Here is a 22442-nt window from a genome sequence, read left to right as displayed (position 1 = left end):
GGGTTACTTTGCCAAATGATTTTGTATCCTATGATGTATATGCATGCCCCATTGTAATAAGTAGAGATTTGAATCAATGATTTCTGCAATAATAAAATTTATTGATGAAGTTGAACTGGAAATTTAAAGAGAAAAAATCAACTATAAACTGTTGCAGTAATCGAAACCTATTCCTTCTTGCTCACATGGCATGAGCACATATATTTTTACCAGAGTCAGCTTTTTACTGGCCCATCTTTGCTTGATTCTTTCCCCTACAAGGTGGCAGAGGGTTGCCACATAAACACAAATTATGGGCATAAGCCCCTGCAGGGAAGATATTGTATGGTCTCCCTTGAGGGATCTCTCCACATAGTCTGTTTGCCCTGAAATTTGCATGTCTGAGATCTTTTATCTCCAACAAGCTCTCCGGGATTTTCCCTGCAATTGCATTTACTGATATATCGAGCCATTGAAGGTTGGATAAAAGCCCTAAGCTTGTAGGGATTGTGCCTGTTAAATGGTTCCTCTGAATATCAAGCATTTCAAGTTCAATAAGGTTTGATATTGAACTGGGAATGTGGCCTGTAAGCCTGTTGCTTCCTATGTTGAGCACTTTCAAATTCAACCCTTCAGTGAATTCTGGTATCCCACCAGAAATTTGATTGCCTGCTACATTTAAAACCTCCAAAAAGCTGCTTGTCCTGTTGTTTATGATGCTGGAAAGAGACCCCGAAATCTGATTTGAGTGAAGATCAATGGAAGTTACCCCCTCTGGCAATCTCATCTCTGCAAGATTAAACTTCAATTGGTTGTTTGAGAGTTTGACTCTCTGCAAACTATGCATATTTGTGAAGAACCTTGAAATCCCATCTACAAATAGATTATCTGACAGGTCGATGGAGCTTAAAGAGTCTGGTCTTGTGAAGTTGGGGAGGGCTCCTATTAGCTTACAGCCAGCAAGACTGACATCTGAAAGCGGCCTGTCTTTGATCCAATTCGGAATTGTACCTAAACTCAGATTGTTATAAGACAGGTCTATTGACAGCAAAGAAGGAATACCTCTGCCTGGAATAATTGGTAAAGGATCTGTGAGCCCATTTCTGGACAAATTAAGGTTCCAAAGGTTCTGTAATCTAGAAATGGATATTGGAATGTGACCTATAAATTTATTGGAACTCAGTTGAAGACTGGTAAGGGATTTTAGGCTTCCAATCTGGTCTGGAATTGGTCCTGTGAGCTGGTTCTGACTCAATGACAAGTCTTGTAGTTTGGGCAAGCTGCAAATGGAAATGGGGAATTTGCCTGATAAAAGATTATTGGAAAGGTCAATATTAGTCAGGTTTTGGGAAATTCCAAAACTATCTGGAATAAACCCAGAAAGTAGATTGGCACTGAGGTCAAGAGACTGCAAACCAACAAAGTTTTTAAAAGTGGGAGGAATTGGACCTGTCAGAGAATTTCTAGCTAAATTTACCATGACAAGGTTTCTCAAATTCCCAAGGGCTGGAGGAATGTTCCCCCCCAAATGGTTACCACTCAATGAGAGAGTTTGGAGTAAAGACAAATGAGCTAAACCTGGAGGAATGTTCCCTTGAAGAGAATTGTCTTCTAGGATCAACTGTGTAAGGTGGCTTAAATTTGAGAAGCTTTCAGGAATTGGACCAGCAATATGCTTCATGCCAGTAATGACCATCGCCTCCAAGAAATGTAAATTAGCAAGAGAAGGTGACAAAGTACCCTTCATGTACATGCCATTCTCCTTGTCAGGTCTCTGCAAAACCAAAGAAACAACTCTCCCTGTTGCTGGATTACACTCAACACCCTCCCAGTCTCCTCCACAGCAGTCTCTTCCCACCCAGGAAGAAAGAATATCAGTAGTATCCTTCAAGATTTTGGCTTTAAACCCCAGAAGAGCAACTCTATCTTCTTCAAAGCAAAGTGGATGAGTTGCTGATTGAGACTGGGAACCCTCCTCAGCTAGCGATGAGTACACTGAAAACATACCACAAATCAACAAAACCTTACAAACCCATATCAGAATCTGCATTTTGAGAAGTGGGCAATGATCAGATCAGAGAATTTCTTCCAATATATTTTTTTAAAAAAAAAAAAAACTTTGACAGAATGAAAAATATATTCTATCACAAACAATAAAGTAGGAAAACTAGTTGTAAAGCAAACATTGTGTTTGTTTGTTTATTCTATTTCTTCCCGTAGACAGGAAGGTATAATGATGAAAAAGACATAAGGAAAAACAGAAAAAAAAAAATTCAAACTTGCGCAAGAACCTGAAGAATTTAGTCACATATTTATAGTAACCAAAGAAAAAGAACTTTACAAAGAGACTGTTGAAATGAGATTAAAGACATTCACATGGAAATTTGTGACCGTTTGATGGATCACGAGGGAGTCCTAATTACTTTTGAACGTTGGAGCGCAGTAGATTTCAAATTCTATCAAAAACGAAAAGCTTTTCGAAAACAAATCAATCTAAACAAGCTGAGTTTTACTTTTGGGGATGAATTAGTATGAATATTAGTTCAGTTTCTGGGTTTCAACTCTTTTGTTTTATACCGTACGTGTGTGTAGCATTAATGTTGATAGTGAAGCTCCGGCGATCAAACACTCCATGTGGGTTCATTATTTTGCAAATTGATGGCCTTCACAATTCAACCAATTATCTAAATAGACCAGCCCCATTAGCTCATCTTACATCCTCTTAACAATTGTCTCATCCACAATTGAGTTTCATCGTATTCCAAATAATCCTATTTTGAAAATGTCTAACTCATATAGGAATAAGAGATTTAGGGATTGAAATATTACATTACAAAAAGATTGATTTTATAAGAGATTTAGGGATGAGATTATTCCTTTACAAAGTGAGTTTAATGTTGATTTTGAAGGAAAAGGAAAGAAGGGCCATCAAATTCACTTGCCATGAAATTAAATTTACCACCTCCTTCTTCAACAGTTAGAAATTGTGACCGTTATGTCTGGTTTTTGAAATCGTGACACAAAGTTGACATAAGGTAATCATGAAAATGTTAAAGAAGATGGTGACAAACTATAAAGAAAAGGAGTGGTTAAGATTGATTTGAACCTCTCAGAACTCCACCATATAATTACCCTGTTAATTTGGAAATTAAGATTCAATTTCTACTTCTTTAATCAAAATATGGAGGAGAAAATTGTATTTTATGTTTCTAAGTTTTATAATAATCAAAGTGCGGTTAAAGAATAGAAAGATTGAAAATTGTAGAGTTGCACATTTTTCTAGACAAATCTTTTACAGTATGAAAGTAATTAATCGGAGTTGTTGAAAAATTTGTCAATCAATTAAATTATTGTTGAATTTTGACTCTGTTGTTATTTTTTCTTGTTTTTTATACGGTCGATTTTGGATTTAAATTTTTTGAATTCACTTTAATTGATATTTCTGTTTTACATGTGATTCGTATTATTGACTTCGGTTGTCCAAGTTTTAAATTTAAGAGTATCCCAACTTTGTTCAATTTGTCCTTCTTATGCAAACCAATATACAAATTGAATGTGGTTATATATATATATATATATATAAAATAAAATATTATTATATAATTTGATAGTTTTAAATTAAAAAAATAATACATAATTATATAATAATATATCATTGTTTGCGTATAAAATTATGATATTATTTGTATATATAATTTTATTGATATAAATTATGAAAGATATATGTATATGAACATCACATATAGGGTAAAAATACTACTAAGCAAAAAGGTATTTGTACTCCGCATGCTAAGTGGACCAGACACATGGAGTTATGTATGATAATCCAACCAGGATGTTACCTCATTATCCGATTTCTTCAGGAATAAAGAGATTTCATTTCTTGACAATTAAGCTCAATAATGAATAGTTAATGACAAATTAATTGAATTATTGTCTTATTGGGTGTCTAATCACATACATGATCAAGGGAACAATCAACCACTTTGTGGTGAAGGTGCTGCTGGGAATGGAAGCAGTAATGGGATGGGTCCATTTATTCTGCCGTTTCTAAACAATTGGCGAAGAAAATCTAAATCCTTATCATTTATTTCTTCATGTTTGAGGTCATTGCCAGCTGGAATGAAATATTTTGGAAAAAAAAAAAAAAAGATAATTTCACTATCATTTGCTATGATTCAACATCTCCCTCTTGTTTTTTATCATGAACATCAATCACCCCTTTAAACGACAATTTACAATACATAACGGGTGAGCATATCAGATCAAATTGGTTAAATAGCTGATGAAATCCCTCAACCATCAAAAGGGCAATAAACAGTACTTGTTACTTTACAACTCATGCAACTTTTTCACCTAATTCTATCACTTTTCTAGATTTTCAAATTGGAAGCTTTTGTCAATTTAAGAAACTCTAATGTTAGCAATCACTTTTTTGTCTAGTGTTTTACAGTTTTCAAGTCAATGCTTCAGCATTTGTGAGTGGGATATGAACTGTGTGTGTCTATATGTAAGTATATATGTATGTAAGCATGGACATTAAATTTGCTTTCCGAAATGGGGTTGATGGGTGTTTTGTTTTGTTTTTGTTCTTTCTTTTCAGAAAATTTATAGGACAAATGGAGATGAATGTGCTTGTTAGGCTGCGTTGATTGCGGTAGAAAAGTGACATAGGCATCTCAGCGGCCCACATGCATTTGCAATAATCCACGGATATTGACTGTCATTTGGTTTTGGAGTCGTTGAGTTCAAGTTTTAAGAAGTTAATCCTTCATATCATGGCCCCAGGCCATTTGCAGAATACTTTTATTATTGCAATGGATATTACCCTAACTTAACTTGCCCAAGATTCTGAATTACAAATACCAAATATCCCACCATCATTTTTCATCAAAGAAAGCAATATTCATGTAATGAAGCAACCATTCAAACCATAACTAAATTGTCCTACATTATACTAGTCTGGTCCTCCATCATTTTTATTTGGCCCTAGGTAGCTGTTCACTGTGTTATTTGGTTTTGCTTGCCGTGTGGAACCAACAATAACACAATTCATTGAAAGTTAATTAAAATTGATGATTATGAAAGATGTTTGATACATATAGATATTTTATATCATTTGACAAAGATAAGATAAAATTGATTAAATAAATTGTAATCAACTCGAACTATGTTAGGTTATCTCCCTAGCTAACGTTCTTCAAGCCAAGTGAAGCACATGCATGTTAGATACAGAAGCACTTTTTCCTGTTGAGTTTAACAACTCAAAGAAATCTGGATGTGATGTACTGTATAGTGTATACACTATCAGACAAGAAGCCTTCACATGAAAGAGCTCGCTAGTTGTGCCTGCACCATGCCTGCCTTTAAAGTGAAAACAAACTGTGATGGGCTCTGATTATATTCAGAATGATGACCACACACATGGATTTACATGGCTACTAGGGTTTCAGGACTTCTTGTCGTCCTCCACCTCCTCAGCCATGTCTATGTGGGTCATCTCTGTAATTGCTTGCTTCAAGTCCATTGTATAATTTTTTCACCCACATCATGTTACTTGTCTTGTTAAAAAGTTGCGGTTGGATAGGATTGGGACCTCCAATATTGCTATGTGAGTATGTCAGTGTTCCCCAAAATTATTGTCTATGCTACATCATTTGTTATAGTTGATTGAAAAACATTTATAACCAAATAAATGTCAAGACCTGGTCATCATTCATAGGCCATTGGAGGCTTGAAATTTTCCATTCCGTACAACAGATAATAAGCCCATAAGCATTATGATTAGTGGGCCACTAGAGCAATATTCTCCATGCTATCTAACATTTCTAGTTCATCCACATGCATCTTTTGCTTTCACCCAAGCCCACAATTGCCTGCTCATCTCATTCATATTTTTAAGAGCGACATCAGCATCTTCACTCTTACAACTCTTCTGCAACTTGTGCTGGCTGGAGTTATTTTGCAGTATTCATTAAGCCTTCAATCTCTGAGAATTAGAGTTTGTGTACACCAGAAATCCCCAAGTAATCTGAGGCTAACAAACCCCATCAGTGGAGTTTAGCCGGTCAACTCTCCCTCTCTTAGCAGCAACAATCTTCAGTAACAAGAAATGATATTTTCTCAGTCGCCAGCAACAATCTTCTGAGATCAAAGTCACACTTTACATTTGCTAGCTGCTGATCATACACATCAAACTTGAGATAATTGGCCATTACAGCAACCGAGCTTGATTTGCCATGCCCTCCATGCTCTCTTGTACAACTCCTTGCTCTTGGCATGTTCAAGGTTGATTACAGCATTGAACTTGTTGCGAGTTGCTAAATGTAGACATGTTTAAAACCCGTTCACCGTTTGCTATCCTCTGAATTCTGGAGAACAAATGGCAATTAAGAATCCATCACCAGATCCTTGTGCTTGTTTCTTGTGGAAAGTAAGCTCTAATGATTTCCACTCAAAGCTTGAGTAAATCCAACTGGTGACTGTTGTTGTCAAAGATTTACAGCAACATATAGGTTTCTAAGCCTAGGACATGCTAGTTATGTATAAGCATCTACATTGCTTGAGGACTGTCTTCTAACCCTATTACTTATGGGTAAAAGACAATTTTTTGCAATATTACATAAATAAATCAAACAGATATAACTGTCCCGCTCATCTTTTCTATCACAAATTCTAATGAAGTTCCCTTCCAAATGATTTTTCTGACTAAACGAAGCCATGCCATGCCATCTTTGGTGAACCTGAATACATGGATAATAAGCATATTTACTTCCTCAAGCTTCCTCTCAATCGAACAAGCCTTTCTCAAGGAGTTCAACGAGTTCTTCAAGAGAATACTTGTCCAAAATATTATCCCAATTCAAAGGAAGGCGCGGAACACAGCAAAGTAAGTGCATCAACCGCTTTGCAGCCTCACCAACATGACCACAAACAATGTCACCGTCAGTGTTGCTACCAAATATGACAAAATTAACATTTTACAGTTTGAATAAGCTGAATGAAAGAGCCACAAAGACAAACACGGTCGGGCAGTCCCTTTGTCTTCAAAATACGATAAATATTAAGATGTTCAAGAAAGTTTCCATTTTTGTGCCAGCACTCACCAGCACCAACCGAACGCAATAACGCAAAGAGGAAAGGAAGTTTCTTGTCAACACATTTGAGTTCCCCTCAAAGCAAAGGACAAGCTAAGGCTGAATTGGATCAGAATCTGAAAATGGCATAGCTTGTTTCATTGAATGAATTGATGAAATCGATAGGTTGAATTGGATCAGAATAAAATTTAAAGATTTATATGAAATTATTGTTCAATGACTGTTTTCCTAATTTGGCAGACAGCAAAGAAAAAATAAATTCTTTCAGATCAAGCTTAACAAACAGGAATGTTTTCATTCCTAATAATGTAAATCTTAAACCTTACATCTCGCATGATTCGTGCTGCCTACAGGCTGCACCTTACATTATTAAGTACACACTGAGACTGCTTCGCAACTACAGGGAAAACTTTATTTATAGTTTAGCAAATTAAAATAGTGCCGGCTGGAAGAACATATCAATCCAATCAACGTTTTAATTACCTCACGAGCCCCAAATTGAGAATGCCCCATGAAGTCTCTGGCCAAGACTTTTCTTTAGCCTTCATATACAGAACTCTATTCCAAGCAATCCAGCCTTCCCAGGACATTCTTTTATCCCAAGGACTTGCCCATTCCAACAACAGAGTTAACCCTTTCTCAGCCTCTTTCTCTGCTTCCTCAAACCTTCCTTTAGACAAATAAATCTGACCCAATACCACATGTGGCTCGCCAATAAATGGGTTCTTCTCAATGCACTTCAATAATAGCTCCTCAGCTTTGTCCAACCCCTTTGTGTTCCCATCACAAACAGCTTTCCAGTACAGGTCTCTTCCCTCTATCTGTTCATTTGCACACAAAACTTTTGTGCAATTCTCAAATACTGGTGGTATCACTAGTTCTATGTCCTCATCTCTACCTTTATCAACCTCAACTCCACCAGCCCTCTTCCTCTCTTCAATGAAAATCTCTTCCTCTCTGACAATCAAACTATATATAGCACCCATTCTTGATGATGAATTCATCCAGAGTCCAGGCTTCCCATCTCCAGGCCACAAAGAAGAATAACTATTCCCCACAAATTCAAGCCGACCATCAAAGTTATCAAATAGGAAATCCTGAAAACCAAAGAGTTGGTCACTGAAATCTGCAATTGTCATCATCAGAAAAGTTGCCACAACTCTTCTTGTAACCAATACATCTTCCCCAGTTTTGATATGCTTCACTGTGATTCCATTTTCAGGCAATAAAGCATTGATCTTTTTCCTCCAACCTTCCTCTCCGTTGAACAGGCCTTTCTCTTTAGCATTTCGCAAAGAAATTTCAGACAATTTAAGATGTTCAACAAGTTCTCCATCAGAATACTTAAACAAAAGATCATCATGAATCAAAGGCTGACGCGGTACGATACAAAACAAGTGAATCAATCGCTCTGCAGCTTCACCAACATGGCCACGAACAACATCACGACCAGTGTTGGGATCAAATATGGCAAGATTCACATAAGAGTTAGAATAAGCAGAATGAAAAAGCCCACATAGACAAACGCAGCCTGGCGCTTTCCAAATCTTTAAAATCCGATAAATATCAACAAGATGGTCAAGAAAACTTCCATGCTTATGCCAACACTCACCTGCACCAACAGAACGCAAGACAGCAACAAGGGAAGGTAAATTCTTGTCAATGCATTCGAGTTCACCTCGAAGAAAAGGACGAGCTGAAGAAAGAAGGGATTGAAGATAGTGGGGTGATGATGAAGAATCTGAAGAAGGCATGACTGAAGAAAGCGTGATATGGTTAACGAGGAAACTGGTGATGGAGAATGACTTGAGGGGGTTCAATAATATAAAGAAGAGACGTAATGGATTTTGATCAGAAGATAAGGTTAAAGTAAATGCCAATCGACTATTCTCCAAACTCAATTTCTCACGATTAATTATCGAGAATTTAACCACTCACATTTATGTTAAATTTTATTATTTTTATTAAAAGAATACCATTACTATTTAATAAAAATATTTAAAAATATATAAATTAATTATTTTTTTAATTTAAAAACTAATAATTTTTTTCATTTTTTAATTTAAAATTTAAAAAATTTTTTTTTTTTTATAAAGTTTATATTTTTACTTTATCATTTTTCTTATAATCAAGTTCAGTAAATCACTATCTTTTCATCTCTTAAAGAAAGATGAATTAATTGATGTAAGCTATGCATTACATAGAGTCTCATCTATGAATCTTTAATTGATCTCGTTCAAGAGATGGGAGAGTGGAGAAAATGAACAAAGTTTCTGAGCCTAAAATAAAATTTTGGATAATTTTCGCTTTATTCTTCTGTTGGATTGCCATGAATATATGGATTCAAATTTATGCCAGGCGAATTCAGTAAATAATATATCTTGTTTTGGATGTTTGCGTGTGCATCCAATTTAGTTTAAATATGAAAAGAGTAAGTTGGTTCAGTTTTGTCAATAAGACCAAATAGTCATTTCACTGTGAATAATTTAACTTTCCAAACTTTGTTGAAATTAGTTATAATTTCTTCTATCAAGACAATTATTATAATTTTATTATATATTGATATCATAATCATAGTGTGTTTTGCTTTGCTTTCTTTAAAAGCATTCACCTTTATTTAATTTGGATAAACAGTGATTAAATATAATATATGCTTTAAGTTTTCTTCCTAATAATGTCGAGGACTGTTTAGTATGCTAGTGGATACTTATTTATGCTTTTCGGATTCTTATATTGTGTCAACCTATTCGTCGAATAAGTTTGTGTTTAAGTTGAATATTTAATACACAACTCTAATTTAAGAGAATTTTGGGTTAGGATCAACAACTAGTCATGTTAAAATTCATAGTGTCTATCATTTCAGGCCTAACAGACCTTATCGGTTCATACATTTTTAAGTCCCAAAACATAACATAACATAACATAACTCATAACATAGTTGATCGCGCTTTTATGGGCTTTCCCTTTAAATTTAAATAAGTAGGTTTGTGTATTGGCTACAGGCCTTCCCGAGTCTTGATACCATCCATAAATTGCAAGCTCTAACAAGGCTGAATTGTGTCCAAATGATGCGTGCCATGCTGATCCACTTGTCAACCTGACTGACCCATTGGACGTCGTTATGGGTGGTGGAGTGTCTTTTCCCCCTAAAAAAAAAAAAAAAGACCCATTAACACAAACTGCGGCTGCTTAATATCTGTACTCTCTATCCTTACCATTGATTCTTTTTTTTATATTACTATTCACCAGTCGATGAAGGTAAAAAGATCCTTCTAAATAATAAACAAATCGATACAAAACCTTTTTTAATTAAAATGAATCGTCATATCCCCCTTGTTTTCAATATACTATCATGCCGAAAAAAAAAGCAAGTTTCTTCATTCAATATTCATGTTTAATTATTCATAACATTTCAATCAGCCATGAAGTCTTTTGTTTTCTTAACGAGCATGAGCATGAACCTGAACATCTCTATATATGAAATTAAAATAAGAAATTGGGTTCGAATGACCGTTTATTTTGTTTTTCCATAGCCTTCTTGGCATGGCTGGCACCAAACACAACCCTAATTTATTCATATTTTAACTCGGAAGTTGTTGAGTTTGTAACGTACAGTATGTCATTTTGTTTGGTTTTATACTTCCTACTTGCATATAATAATCGAGTTCTCTTTGAATGGGATCTTTCTTTTCCCATACCGTTAGAATGTTTCTTTGTTTGTTTCTTCCTTTTAATCTGGTTCAGTGTATGCAGAAACAAAGTTTTGCCACAAAGCAAAGCAAAATATGATGCTTGCCGAAAACACATTAACTGAAAACTGTTTCCTAACGTGGGACTCGTGAAACTTGTTGCTAGCCTCTGTGTGTTTTTAATCCGAGTGGGTTGAAAACTCAGACGGGTTTGAGGAAATGGGGTGCTTTAGGTCAACTTCAAATGGCAGTTCAAGGGAAAGCAGAAGAAACACAAGAAATGTTGGGGAGATTGTAGTGTTTGTTCCTGGGTTCAGGATTCCGAAACCTGTTGATTTTTCTAAACAGATTGGTGATGGGTTATCCAGGACATTGGTTGAACATTTATCAGCTTTGAGAACAAGGATAGTTGTCATGGCAGGCCAAGAAGCGCCCATGTGTGTAAAACCAAGCAGAAAAGCCACTCGGCATGGTTAACTTTTCAAGTTGTTTTAAGCTCTTTTAACATGATGAATTGGATTGGATTGGATTTTTACCCTGTAGGAAGATCTACATTGGCTGATCTCCAACAAGTGCTTGAAGATTATCTGCCGGTCTTATTGAGGTTTGTTGAAAAAGGAAACCAGCTACAAAATAAGTTGCAATTCTCTTGGGTAAATCAGGAGGATGATCCAGAGGTGAGATTAACTAGTTCGTCCAGAATTGAGTTGAAGATTCAGACTGTTGATTTCTATGGATTTTGTTTTTCGTAGGAAACAAGAATGTCGTATTCTTGGTATGAGGTCCTGTCAGTCTTGCACTTGATGAGCATGATGTTACTATCCCAGGCCGATTCTTTGCTTTTTCATAAAACATCCAGCGATGGCTATCAAACCAAAATATATCATGACGGTTTAGCAGTGCATCAAGTTCTTCCTCAGATTCCTCCTGAACTCAGGTTCCCAGAAGAACTTCTACAATTTCAGGTAATGTGATGCTTTCTGGTTAATCATTGACTAAATAGTTTAAAGAGTTTCCAGGTTATTCTTACATAATAATCTTCAGATTTTTTCAGTGAAGTTGTCTCCTTAAACTTTTGTTTTCTGTAGGAAACACTTACCTCTGGACCTGGCAGAATGTGTGCTTCAAGCCTTCTGCTTACAAGCATTGGGCCAGGTAATACATCAATGAAGCTATATATACCATTATTTTGAAATTTAGATTCTCATATCAACAAAACATTGAAGAGATGTAAATACATAGGAACATTCTATGTAGAATAATAACAAACTATTGGTTAAATGTAAGATGAGTTTCTAAGTAGATTGTATGGTCAACTTGGAATGGCAATTGATAGTGTCAAAGCCACATTGGCAGTGAAACCGAGGTTTGCATGCGAGCTGGCAAAATACCGGAATCAGGTACAAATTTATACATGCTTAAAAGGCTCTTATTCGCACATTCTATGAATACAAAAATTCTCAGATGTGGATTCTCTACACTTTGCAGGCTCGAGAAAACATAGAACACCTTCCACTAGCAAATGGATGGGGACAAAAACATAAGCTTTTCGTCGAATGGAAATATGTTGAAGCCAAGGTACAGTTTTTGTTTATAAAATTTAAATGATTGTGATCTTGACTTACACAAAATACATTTCAGGCTGCTGCTTACTATCTTAATAGTCAAATTCTTGAAGAGGGACAAACAGAAGAAAGTAATGAGATGGCCGTGGCTGCTATTCTGGCAGCTGATGAGTTCCTGAAAGAAAGTAAGAAGGCCTGTGAGTCCTTCCATATGACACCTCCTTTTTCACGGTATTCTACATCCGTTCAATGAGTACCAATTTGAGTATTTTTCTAGGTTTTGGGTTGAGTTTTAACGTAGCTATATTGGTACAGAATTCCACCTCTTTGGGGGACTAGCAAGTACCTTTGTGACAAAATTCCAAAAGAGGTTTTAGGCAGGGTGCTAATAAACCGTCCCCTGCACAATCATGAAATGTGAGTTGATGATAGTGTTTATCTTTTTATAATCTGGTTACAGGATTCTGTAGACATTTACATATTCTGGATCTGTTTTGATTACAGGATTTTTCAGAGAGCTCCGGCATTGCCAGACTTTGAATTGTCCTTAAAACCTGAGTACCAGCAGCCTTCAGTGGATACCTCATGGAATGACATTTGAATTGAAGACCTGGTAAACTTAGAATGCATGGATGAATCAAATGACAGAAACGTCTTATGAAATATAGAGAGGGGCAGTTGACAAATACTGTAAAAAATGCAATAAACGTTTCCCATGAACAATGGCACATATAGTCAGAGACATAATCTGACAATGATATTTTCAAGTTCTTGAACTTGAGCATTCGATATCTAATTTAGTAACAGTTTGTAGAAACAAGGACTTAAAAGAGCCTAGTGGAATCCAGAAATCTTATCTTGCAGAAAGTAAAGCAACACAAAAATTGAAATTACTATGAAGAAAACAATGATTGTTGAATAATTGTTTAGTAAAACTTGACGAAGGCTGACAAATACCCAACCAATAATTCAGAAACACCACGTTGGAATGAAAATGGAAGCTAACCAATAGTAACATACATAAACTCTAATACACAACCTACAAATTCCCAAAGAATCCTGGACCAGATTGAATTCTAGCCAAGCAACCATGAGGATCACCTGCAAACAGGTAAAGAGCATATTCAAAGTCGTCTACTACCAATCACAATACTTGTATTGACAATTTTACAAGTAATGCAGTAGATAAATTCCCTTGCAATCATAAGAAATATGGAACTCCCGTCCTTGGCCCCCTCATCTGGTTGTTCTCTTCTGTTTCTGTGAAAAACTTCACTTCTCGCTCCTTTACAAATAACAGTGGAAACAATTAAATATATGACCAACATAAATATTCAGAAGCAATGACGGTTGACACTAAGGGGGCGTTTGGTTGAAGTTTTTTAAGAGTACTTTGGTAATCTATCTTTTATTCTTTTGTTTGGTTTGTCAGTAATAAAATATTACAGTAATCTTCTACTACCAATGCTGACATGGTAGGTAATATAGGTGATAATCTGATTACCACCTTTACCTTAAGTATTTAAAGATTGCTGAAGTACTCGAGTTTATTATAATTATATTGTTATTTATTAATTTTTTAAGATAAAAATAAATTTATTTTTAATTAATATGACAAATAATATAAAAAATATTTAAAAATAATTATATTCAAGGGCATTTAAGTAAAATAATTTACTAATAATCTTTTATTACCTTTAACCAAACACAATAATTATTTATACCTATCAAATTTTATCAAACATAGTAATTATTTATACCCAGTAATTTTCTAAGTACTCTATCTTCAAGATATTCTTTCTATTTTGGTAATAAAACATTACCCAAATCAAACGCCCCCTAAAAGTAATTTATCAGCAGAAGGGAAGTAAAAGGAGGACTTGAATAAAAGAGTAAACCACAAAAAACAAATAAAAGGACCACAAACGAATGTATCCAGGTGATCCCATAACAATTCCCAAGGAAGCAACAAAGAGGCCAACTGATAACTATAAATCAGATTCAACAACATATTACACCTAGCTGTCATAGCATTGTAGACATGATAAGTGATAGAAACCAGTGAATTATTAGGTTTTCCAATATCATAACAGTAACACATCAGCTGGGAAGTTAGTAATGTATCTCACCATATTCTCATTGAAGCTCAATATAGAAGCTACATTCCCACAGCGATAGCAGTAATTAGGTGCAGACCATACCTGCAGAAATCAAGAATCAAACCATTTCATCAAACCGTTGATATTTTTTTGCAAAAACATGAGCACAAAAAGGTTCAGAGACTCACTGTCACAAGGCCTTTATCTTGAAACATGTACTTTAGACCTTCTTGTACAAGTTGGTGTGCTCGACAAACTAAATCAAGATTGTTTATGTGGTTAAACTGCAAGGGAAAATACAAAAGAGAAAGATATCAGAACTTCAGCAGCAAAAAAAAAAAAAAAAAAAAACACCTGTTATAAGTTGAGATCTAAAATGAAATTACCTCAGATGTGACCCTGGAACCAAAAAGCCAACCTGCACCTCGTGGACTCACAGCCCATGTTTCAATATCTTCGGGATCACTCCACATGAGATCACAAAATGGCCCTTCATGTGGAATTTCACAATTTCGGTCGATCACCCTTATCTGCCAAGAGGTTGAAATTATGGCAAGATTTAAGATCATCCGTGCTCTTAAACATAGACAGCAGAGAAAAAGTTTCATTATGCCTAATTCAATACGCTATTGAGATGTCCGTACTTTATAGAACATTGTTGTTTGATGAATAGGGTTTCTATCTCCATAAAATACAAAGCCGTGACTTTTTGCACTCTAGAAACAAACTCAAACTCTTAACCAACAAGAATGCAAATATGCATGACCAACTGATTGTTCAATGCGAATACTGGAAGCTTGTTATAAGTCCACATTTCATGACTAGTTAGTTCATGATTTGAACTGAAGCAATAAGGTGTTGATTCAAGCTAGAGCTTGGCCCTGCTTGAATTCGGCTCTGTATAAGAGGAGTAAAGTTTGAGCCTATGCTTAAGCTCAAGCTCAATGAATTTTGAAGGACATGAGCTTGAGCTCGATATGGTGGGTGATGCTTCAGGTTGCCTTGCATGGTCTTGTTGCTATAGTATAAAAATATTTTCCAACCACTGCCACCAATATCCTTCAATCAGATTCTGGTTTCCTCTATCTATGTTCAGTCATCCATGACGTAATCAGATGATAAAGATGCATCCTTAGCTGAGTTTGTTGAATCTGAAGTGTTCTCTGAAGCCTTGAATGTTGATGTCAATACCGAGGCTCTACACATTTTAGTAATATCAATATCTTTTTCTCTTATGTCATATTAGTGCTTTGTTTGTAAAATATAAAGAGAAGCAAGAATAGGTTGACAAAGAACCAAAGAAGAAGAAATTTCAAGTAGAGGTTCAAGCTCAATTTCAGGTTCAGATCCGACGAGAATTAAGAGCGGAATTTTGAGCTCGATCTTGACAGAGTCACATACCCATAGTTTGGGCTGGAACTTGAGATCAAAACATGGCTGCTTGTTTCGATCTCAAATGAGTCGAGTTAGAAATCAAGTTTGAGTCATTTTAGCTCGAATCCACCCCTAAATCTATCAAATTCCCCTTCGAAGCCACATACTAATGAACTAATTTCAGCAAGAATTAACTTAATATTTGAAAATTCTGACGCAACACATGTTGAACTGCACCTCAATCATATCCATGTTCATATGAAAAATTTATGACATGATCCAACAATTGCTTGAACATGGTAATTGATGAAGGGACTTAACTCTTAGGGTGTAAAACTTCTCTATAGCTCCAACAGAATCATATCTCTAAAGCAAAATTTTAACTTTTTTTTTTTTTTTAGAGCCACAAACATGCATGCTAGATTGAGAAGAAGATGACATCTTATCTTCAAAGCATCATTCCCTCATTATTCTTCAAAATTTACCTTCTTTTGTTAATAAGATCAATACAAAAAAATAAATAATACTAGCCGCCAGCTTATTGTATCATTTTCTTAATTGCCTCTAGTCTCAGAACAAGTTTTGCATTTCACAAAATTTCCTCAAACATCATCCTAGACTTTCATTCAAAGATTCCATTAGTTCCAACTTGCAAGCACAGAAGATATTGGGTGACCATTAGAAAAATTATAAGTATAACGCGCATAAATGTAGAGATTCTTTTAAACAGATAGATGTCCATTAAAAAACTAAGAAAGGGAAAGGGAGAAACCTGATCAATTGTCCGTATATCAGGTGAAAGACCACCGTGAACACACAACACCTGAAACAACAAAAATTAGATCTTAATTTAATTCAAGGAGTATTCATGTTCCCAGGCAGAAAAATAAACAGTTATATGCATATAAACATGTATGTAATTGAAAGAAGGAAACAACAGATCCAGTGGTAAAATGAGAGTCTTACAGTCCCATCTATAATTGCTGAAAGTGTTAGATAGTCAAAAACATCTGTACAGTATCGCCACGCATTAGCATTTCCATACTTCCTCTGGCACTCATCATAAAAACCATAAACCTAGAAACATAAACATTATGCATTAAAAAAATATGAAACAAAGACATCACAACAACTCTAATACACTCTTCCCACACCCAAGAAAGCTTGAGACTGAAATCTCAAGAATTCTCACTATTGTACTTTAAGCCTCAAATGTCTGAGACAATTCTGAAGTACAAGAAGAAATTCCATTTTGAAAAATACAAGAATTCCAGCCACATGTTCATTCATCAGATGAGCTCTTCCACATGTAGCAAAACATTAATTAAGATTACAGCCTCTCAGAATATCAAAAATTAAAAAACATTTATAACACAGTACTATCACGGTTGAAGCAACTCCAAGCAAAATGTGATTGCACTGCAGGGTAAAAAGAAGACTTTAGAGCTAACAACAGGATTTTGCAAAATACAAAGTTAACAAGTTGAAAGATGCTATTATCGAAGTTATTTTTCTAGCACCATCAAATTCCCACTTTTTCAAGTGCTTAGAATTCCTAGATGTATTGATCCTAAAGCATAGTTTTGCTTAAAAATTTTTCTTGGCACTCTTCTATACTTCCAGTCTGCTGGATTACAGCAGGTTTAACAGATTAAACCCAAACTTGCATGGATCTACAAATGACTGAGGAAAACCAATCTTAAGATCTCACAATTACGTGTAGGCTTTATGAAACTTAGCGCTCTTCATGACACAATGCTTATAGTTGTATCCGTAGTATCATATTAATGAAAAACAAAGCATACAACTATAGAAAACTTGACAAGTGTACCTGAGTTAATTGCCTGCTTTCATGATTTCCACGTAGAAGGGTTATATTAGCTGGGTATCTACAAGCACAAACAAATCAAATAACAGAAGCATTATCAGATTATTCAACAGAATAAAAACTGGATAAATTTGAACAAGGAACTTTATTTTGAAAAATTTCAGCCTAAGCAATGGCACAACAACTCATAAGCATCAATATTACGCCTTTAAGAAATCCACATGACAGTTGATACAAAATTTTCAAGCTACCCGGCTGACATAGCTTCAAAATAAATTCTCACATGGTCTTATGGCCTCAACCAGAAAAAAAAACTATAAAAAATATGTAAGAATACACACAATTGAAAGCAAATAAAGTAAAAAGATGGAAAAAAAAATGGTAAAAGACATACCTTGCTTTAAGAAGCAAAAGAATAGTGAAGACTTCAAGACTATTGTAACCCCGATCAACAAAATCCCCCTATCAAGACATTACAATATTCAACACCACAAGCAATGAAAAACAATATATGATAAAGGATCAATTCAATGTAGCAACATTTTTTTAAAAGAATAATACCATGAATATGTAATTAGTCTCTGGTACATGACCTCCTGTCTGGAAAAGTTTCATTAGATCATGAAACTGGCCATGGATATCACCACATACGGTGACTGGACTATTGACAGGCTGCACATTTGACTCCTCAATGAGGATTTCTTTAACCTGTAATAGTGCACTTACAATAAAAATTAATATGACATCAATTGAGCAAAATTTAGAAAACATATGATCTACTTTTCTCATATATGTGGGACATTTCATCTGAAGAGTTGACAGCTTCATCATGTATAGGATATGCATATAATTCAAATAACTCAGCTTTTTCACCCAAAAAGAATACAATGTCTATCATCAACCATAAGTGTATAAGAATGATATTATTCACAAATTTTAGTATAGGCCACAGTAAACTAAAAACAAAAAGTTCTCCATACGAATTCAATATGATATAATATAACAATCAAAAAATCATGACAAAGTCCAAGTAATTATTTAACTTCCCGGCACAAAACTAACTCAGTAACAAATGTACTTACAGGGTAATTAACTCTAAAAATATATCGATAGAGTCACTACTTTCCAGCTCCCACAGAGATTCCATATAAATTTGCTTCATTGGGAAAACCTCTTCACTACCCACCACATTTACCAAGTCCCAATTCATCAACATTTCATACAAAAACACAATTGGCAGGCCTCAAACACAATATTACGATAAAACATAAGAACAACATTCGAAACTAAGGCACCCTTCGAATGTATCACCATCCTAAAATCAAATTGAAAATGCATAGCCCTAGGTGCCAATTCACACCTCACGTAAAACAACAAAAATTACCCACTCGAACCATGAATATCACCACAAGAAATAAACTGTCAAATACAGAAAACGTAAAATTACTAAGAAATACTATCGGCAAGTGAAAGAAAATAAAATTTTCTAACAAATCAATCATTTTGAAAGCCAGTGATAAAACCCTGATTTCGTAAAGCGAATAAAAACGAAGAAACAAAACACGTACGTATTCGCAGAGGAGCTGGAGCTCGTCTTCCAACAGATGCTGGCCCTCTTTAACTTTGGATATCCATTGATCCAAATCCATTCAAGTTTTTTACAATGATTTCTCGAATATGAAAAAGAGAAATTAGGGTTTAGAAAGAGGGACGAGAGAAAAAATTTTCGCAAATCACGAGCCTTGTGCGTTTGAATTTAAATTTTTTTTAATTTTAATTAAAAGTAAATATTTAAATAAAGATGAAAACCAGATCTATTATTTTTTAATTTTATATTCATGTCATCATGCGTGCGTATTTAGGAAGGTAGACGAGAAACGAAAACGACATGTCGTCCAATTGGAAAATAAAAACTGTTGGGCCGGTCCTGAGATTAAATAGTCTTTTACCAGCTCAAAAAACCTTGAGGGGTCAAGCCTTTTGTTATGGCATTTTTCTTGTCCATTGAAGCCCAAAGACGAGTTCTCAACCGACAAGGGCTCGTGGAAATTTATATCCGAGGGCTGATGATTCAGTAAACGTCTGCAAGGTCAAAATTTGATTTTGATTTGATTGGATTGGAATCTGGAATTTAGGGTTTTGTTCGGTGGGAGAGGAAGCTATGGGTGAGGAGTTTTTGGGATCATCAACGGCTATTGATTCATCCAATATAGGCTTTCAGGTATTCGAATATAACTTTGTGGTTTTTTTTTTTTTGTTTAAATTGCCTTTTTTATGCAGAACTTTGAGATGTTTATTCAAGGGTTTGATTGTTTTTGCAGCTTTTGAAGAAACACGGGTGGAAAGAAGGAACTGGGCTTGGAATTTCTCAGCAGGTTAGCTCAATTAACGCAGACTACTTTGCCAGTTTTATGTTCTTGTTCGTGTTTTAATTTCTGTTGCATATATTTTTTTTCTGGTTCTATAACTTTTTTGTGAAATTTGGGGAATTCCAGTTAAGAATGTAAATTTGCTTAGTTGCGTTTTGGGGATTTCAGGGTTACTGAAATTTGAAAATAGAAAAGTTTCAACTTTGATATAATTAGGTTAGTTGTAAGAACATAAATAAATTGTGTTTCAAGTGATACAAACACAGGCCTTGACTTGTCTGTTGAGGCGCGTCTCGCATGCTTGGGCCAGACATGCCAAGGAACATGTTGGCAACCAAGAGACTTGAAAGGAAAAGCTTGCACTAGCCCAACCCCTTGGTCACACAATTCGTGTGACATACCTTCCATCTAAGTTGAGGGATTACCAGCTTGGATAGGGCAAATGCAAGAGAGCACAGCATAAACAGTTTTTCAGTGGGGCCTTTATTTTTTTATTTCACTTTTTCTTTCCAATCATCACTTTGTAACAAATCAGGAATTGCAAATATATATTAAGAACTTAACAAAGGGAAAGATGAGGAATGAAATAGTCATTTTGACTAATTTTTCTCTTTTTCTGCTGGAGTTTTTACTGGCTCAGTCAACAACTTGTAACATTGAAAAATAAAGGCATCACTGAAAAACCGTTTATGCCCTGCTCTCTTGCATTTGGCCTATCCAAGCTGGTAAACTTTCAACTTAGCTGTAAGGTGTTTCCCTCAAATTGTGCCACAATGGGTTGGAGCCGGGGCAAGCTTTTCCTTTTGGGTCTCCTAGTTGCCAACATGTTCCTTGGCATGTCTAGCCTAAGCATGTGCCTCAACAGACAAATCGAGGCCAACGTTGGTATCATAAAGGTAGGGCATTCATCTCACTTATTGATATATTTATTTTTTGGGAATCGATGTTTAATAAGTGCTGTGGATTGTATTGAAATCGAATGGAATTCTGTTAGTTCATTCGAGCTGAATCTCGATGTTTTTGCTGAAGAAGAGTAGTATGTTTTGTGCTGCGTTTCTTAAATGTATAGGTGTTGTCCTTGGTGGCTGTTTATAATGGCAATTTGTGTTTTTTGGGTGCACTTTAATGGATAATATTATGCTTGTTTCAATCTAAATTCTTAGCTTATGGGGCTAACAGGGTAGGTTAGAGCCGGTAAAAGCTTATTTGAAGAATAATAAACGAGGTCTTGGATCAGAAAAAATAAAGAAGAAAGTACCAAAGCCTCTCAAAGCTCCCACTTCAGAATGCCAAAACGACAAGGTGAGTGCTGATGACTTCATCTGCCGTATTCTTAATTATTTTTTTCTTGAGTTTTCTTTTTATCATACAGTAAAAACTTCAACGAAAAAAGTGAAAATAAGTGTCAGAAAGGAGATGAGGCCTTGGCCCCTGAATTCTTGAAATAAATTCATATTGTCAAAGAATGACTATTAGAGAAAAATGCTAGAATAAATCTATTTGTATGTTTGAAATCAAACTGTTTTAATCGAAATCATCGAACCATCAATAACCATCTCTAATTAGAATTTTAAACCATTAAAAACGTCATTGTTTTCTCATCCCTAATGTCACATTAGCCGTGATTAGGGTTGCAAACGAGTCAGGCCTAGCTCGATTATTGTCAAGTTTGAGCTCATTGTTGCTCAGTTTGGTGAGCACGTGGTTTAACTTAAGTATATATAAATGAACCTCTAAAATTTTAAAATTTCGCATTTATATTTTTAAAATCTAACCCTTATTTTAATTATAGGGGTAATTGATAAATATATAGGTTATGAGTTTTAATGTAATTTCTCGACTCATGCTTGAGATGGCAGTTCCTATCTCAAGCACGAACTAGAGCTTGAGCTTGCAACTCCCGAGCTTGTTGAGCTTGAGTTTTGCATACAGTCAATTGAGCCAAGTTCGAGTCTAATACTCAACCCAACTCGATTGCAGCCCTGACAGTGATTTGTCAAACTATTGGACATGTTTGCCTACACCGCATATATGTCTATGTAAGGAAGATATTTGTTATAAAATGTGTGATACATGTGCTCTGATGGTTTCTCTTTTGCTAACAATGATCTTATCACGTGCCTTTTGCTGCATTTTAGTAATGTCCTTGCAATAAATTGCAGGATCAAGCGCCTCCTAAGAAATCCAAGGCATCAAAAAGGATTAGGAAGATGCAGGAGTTAGAGCAATGTTTGCAGGAAAGGGAATTTGAACGGGCATTTCGCAGGGAATTCTGGCCAGATAATGTTTGACAATGAGATTTGTACAGGCTTTAGACTTCTTCTTGTACACTCATTTTTGCCCTTTATTTTTGGGCATTGTACTACTCAATATGATAGAAATTTTGTATCCATATCACCTCATATTGCCATTTTTTTCTTTCAGAACTCTGAGTGGCATGAT

The 22442-nt window shown here is 35.3% G+C and overlaps 4 protein-coding genes and 1 long non-coding RNA gene across 6 annotated transcripts; 1 reads left to right on the top strand and 4 right to left on the bottom strand.

Moving 5' to 3' along the window:
- Positions 1-80: 80 nt before the first annotated feature.
- Positions 81-2504, bottom strand: LOC123214097 (LRR receptor-like serine/threonine-protein kinase GSO1). The gene has a single exon (XM_044633820.1). The coding sequence runs from the start codon at positions 2027-2029 to the stop codon at positions 224-226; it is 1806 nt and encodes a 601-aa protein (XP_044489755.1). The 5' UTR covers positions 2030-2504; the 3' UTR covers positions 81-223.
- A 4847-nt stretch (positions 2505-7351) lies between these two features.
- On the bottom strand, positions 7352-8903 carry LOC123214801. Its single transcript, XM_044634796.1, has one exon. The coding sequence runs from the start codon at positions 8828-8830 to the stop codon at positions 7556-7558; it is 1275 nt and encodes a 424-aa protein (XP_044490731.1). The 5' UTR covers positions 8831-8903; the 3' UTR covers positions 7352-7555.
- Positions 8904-12019: 3116 nt separating this feature from the next.
- Positions 12020-12789, bottom strand: LOC123212794. Its single transcript, XR_006501616.1, has 2 exons — positions 12677-12789; positions 12020-12505 (listed from the first exon to the last, which is right to left on the bottom strand). It is a non-coding gene; the product is annotated as an uncharacterized LOC123212794 (long non-coding RNA).
- A 409-nt stretch (positions 12790-13198) lies between these two features.
- LOC123212792 (phytochrome-associated serine/threonine-protein phosphatase) lies at positions 13199-19407 on the bottom strand. 2 transcript variants are annotated; one of them, XM_044631987.1, is made up of 11 exons: positions 19200-19407; positions 18193-18339; positions 18026-18093; positions 17635-17692; positions 17184-17222; positions 16770-16880; positions 16576-16626; positions 14816-14959; positions 14618-14713; positions 14460-14531; positions 13199-13615 (listed from the first exon to the last, which is right to left on the bottom strand). In XM_044631987.1, the coding sequence occupies exons 1-11, from the start codon at positions 19278-19280 to the stop codon at positions 13532-13534; spliced, it is 951 nt and encodes a 316-aa protein (XP_044487922.1). In that variant the 5' UTR covers positions 19281-19407; the 3' UTR covers positions 13199-13531. The 2 variants fall into 2 exon arrangements, with proteins under 2 accessions (XP_044487922.1, XP_044487923.1); XM_044631988.1 differs by lacking the exon at positions 17184-17222 and having other exon boundaries at positions 19200-19405.
- Positions 19408-19578: 171 nt separating this feature from the next.
- LOC123212793 (G patch domain and ankyrin repeat-containing protein 1 homolog) lies at positions 19579-22392 on the top strand. The gene is made up of 4 exons (XM_044631989.1): positions 19579-19852; positions 19953-20006; positions 21180-21302; positions 22163-22392. The coding sequence occupies exons 1-4, from the start codon at positions 19793-19795 to the stop codon at positions 22289-22291; spliced, it is 366 nt and encodes a 121-aa protein (XP_044487924.1). The 5' UTR covers positions 19579-19792; the 3' UTR covers positions 22292-22392.
- The last annotated feature ends 50 nt before the right edge of the window (positions 22393-22442 follow it).

Source organism: Mangifera indica, chromosome 4 (assembly GCF_011075055.1).
Source record: "Mangifera indica cultivar Alphonso chromosome 4, CATAS_Mindica_2.1, whole genome shotgun sequence".
Classification (NCBI taxonomy): domain Eukaryota; kingdom Viridiplantae; phylum Streptophyta; class Magnoliopsida; order Sapindales; family Anacardiaceae; genus Mangifera; species Mangifera indica.
The sequence above is the reverse complement of the archived record's forward strand: the minus strand, read 5'-3'. Positions and strand labels throughout refer to the sequence as shown.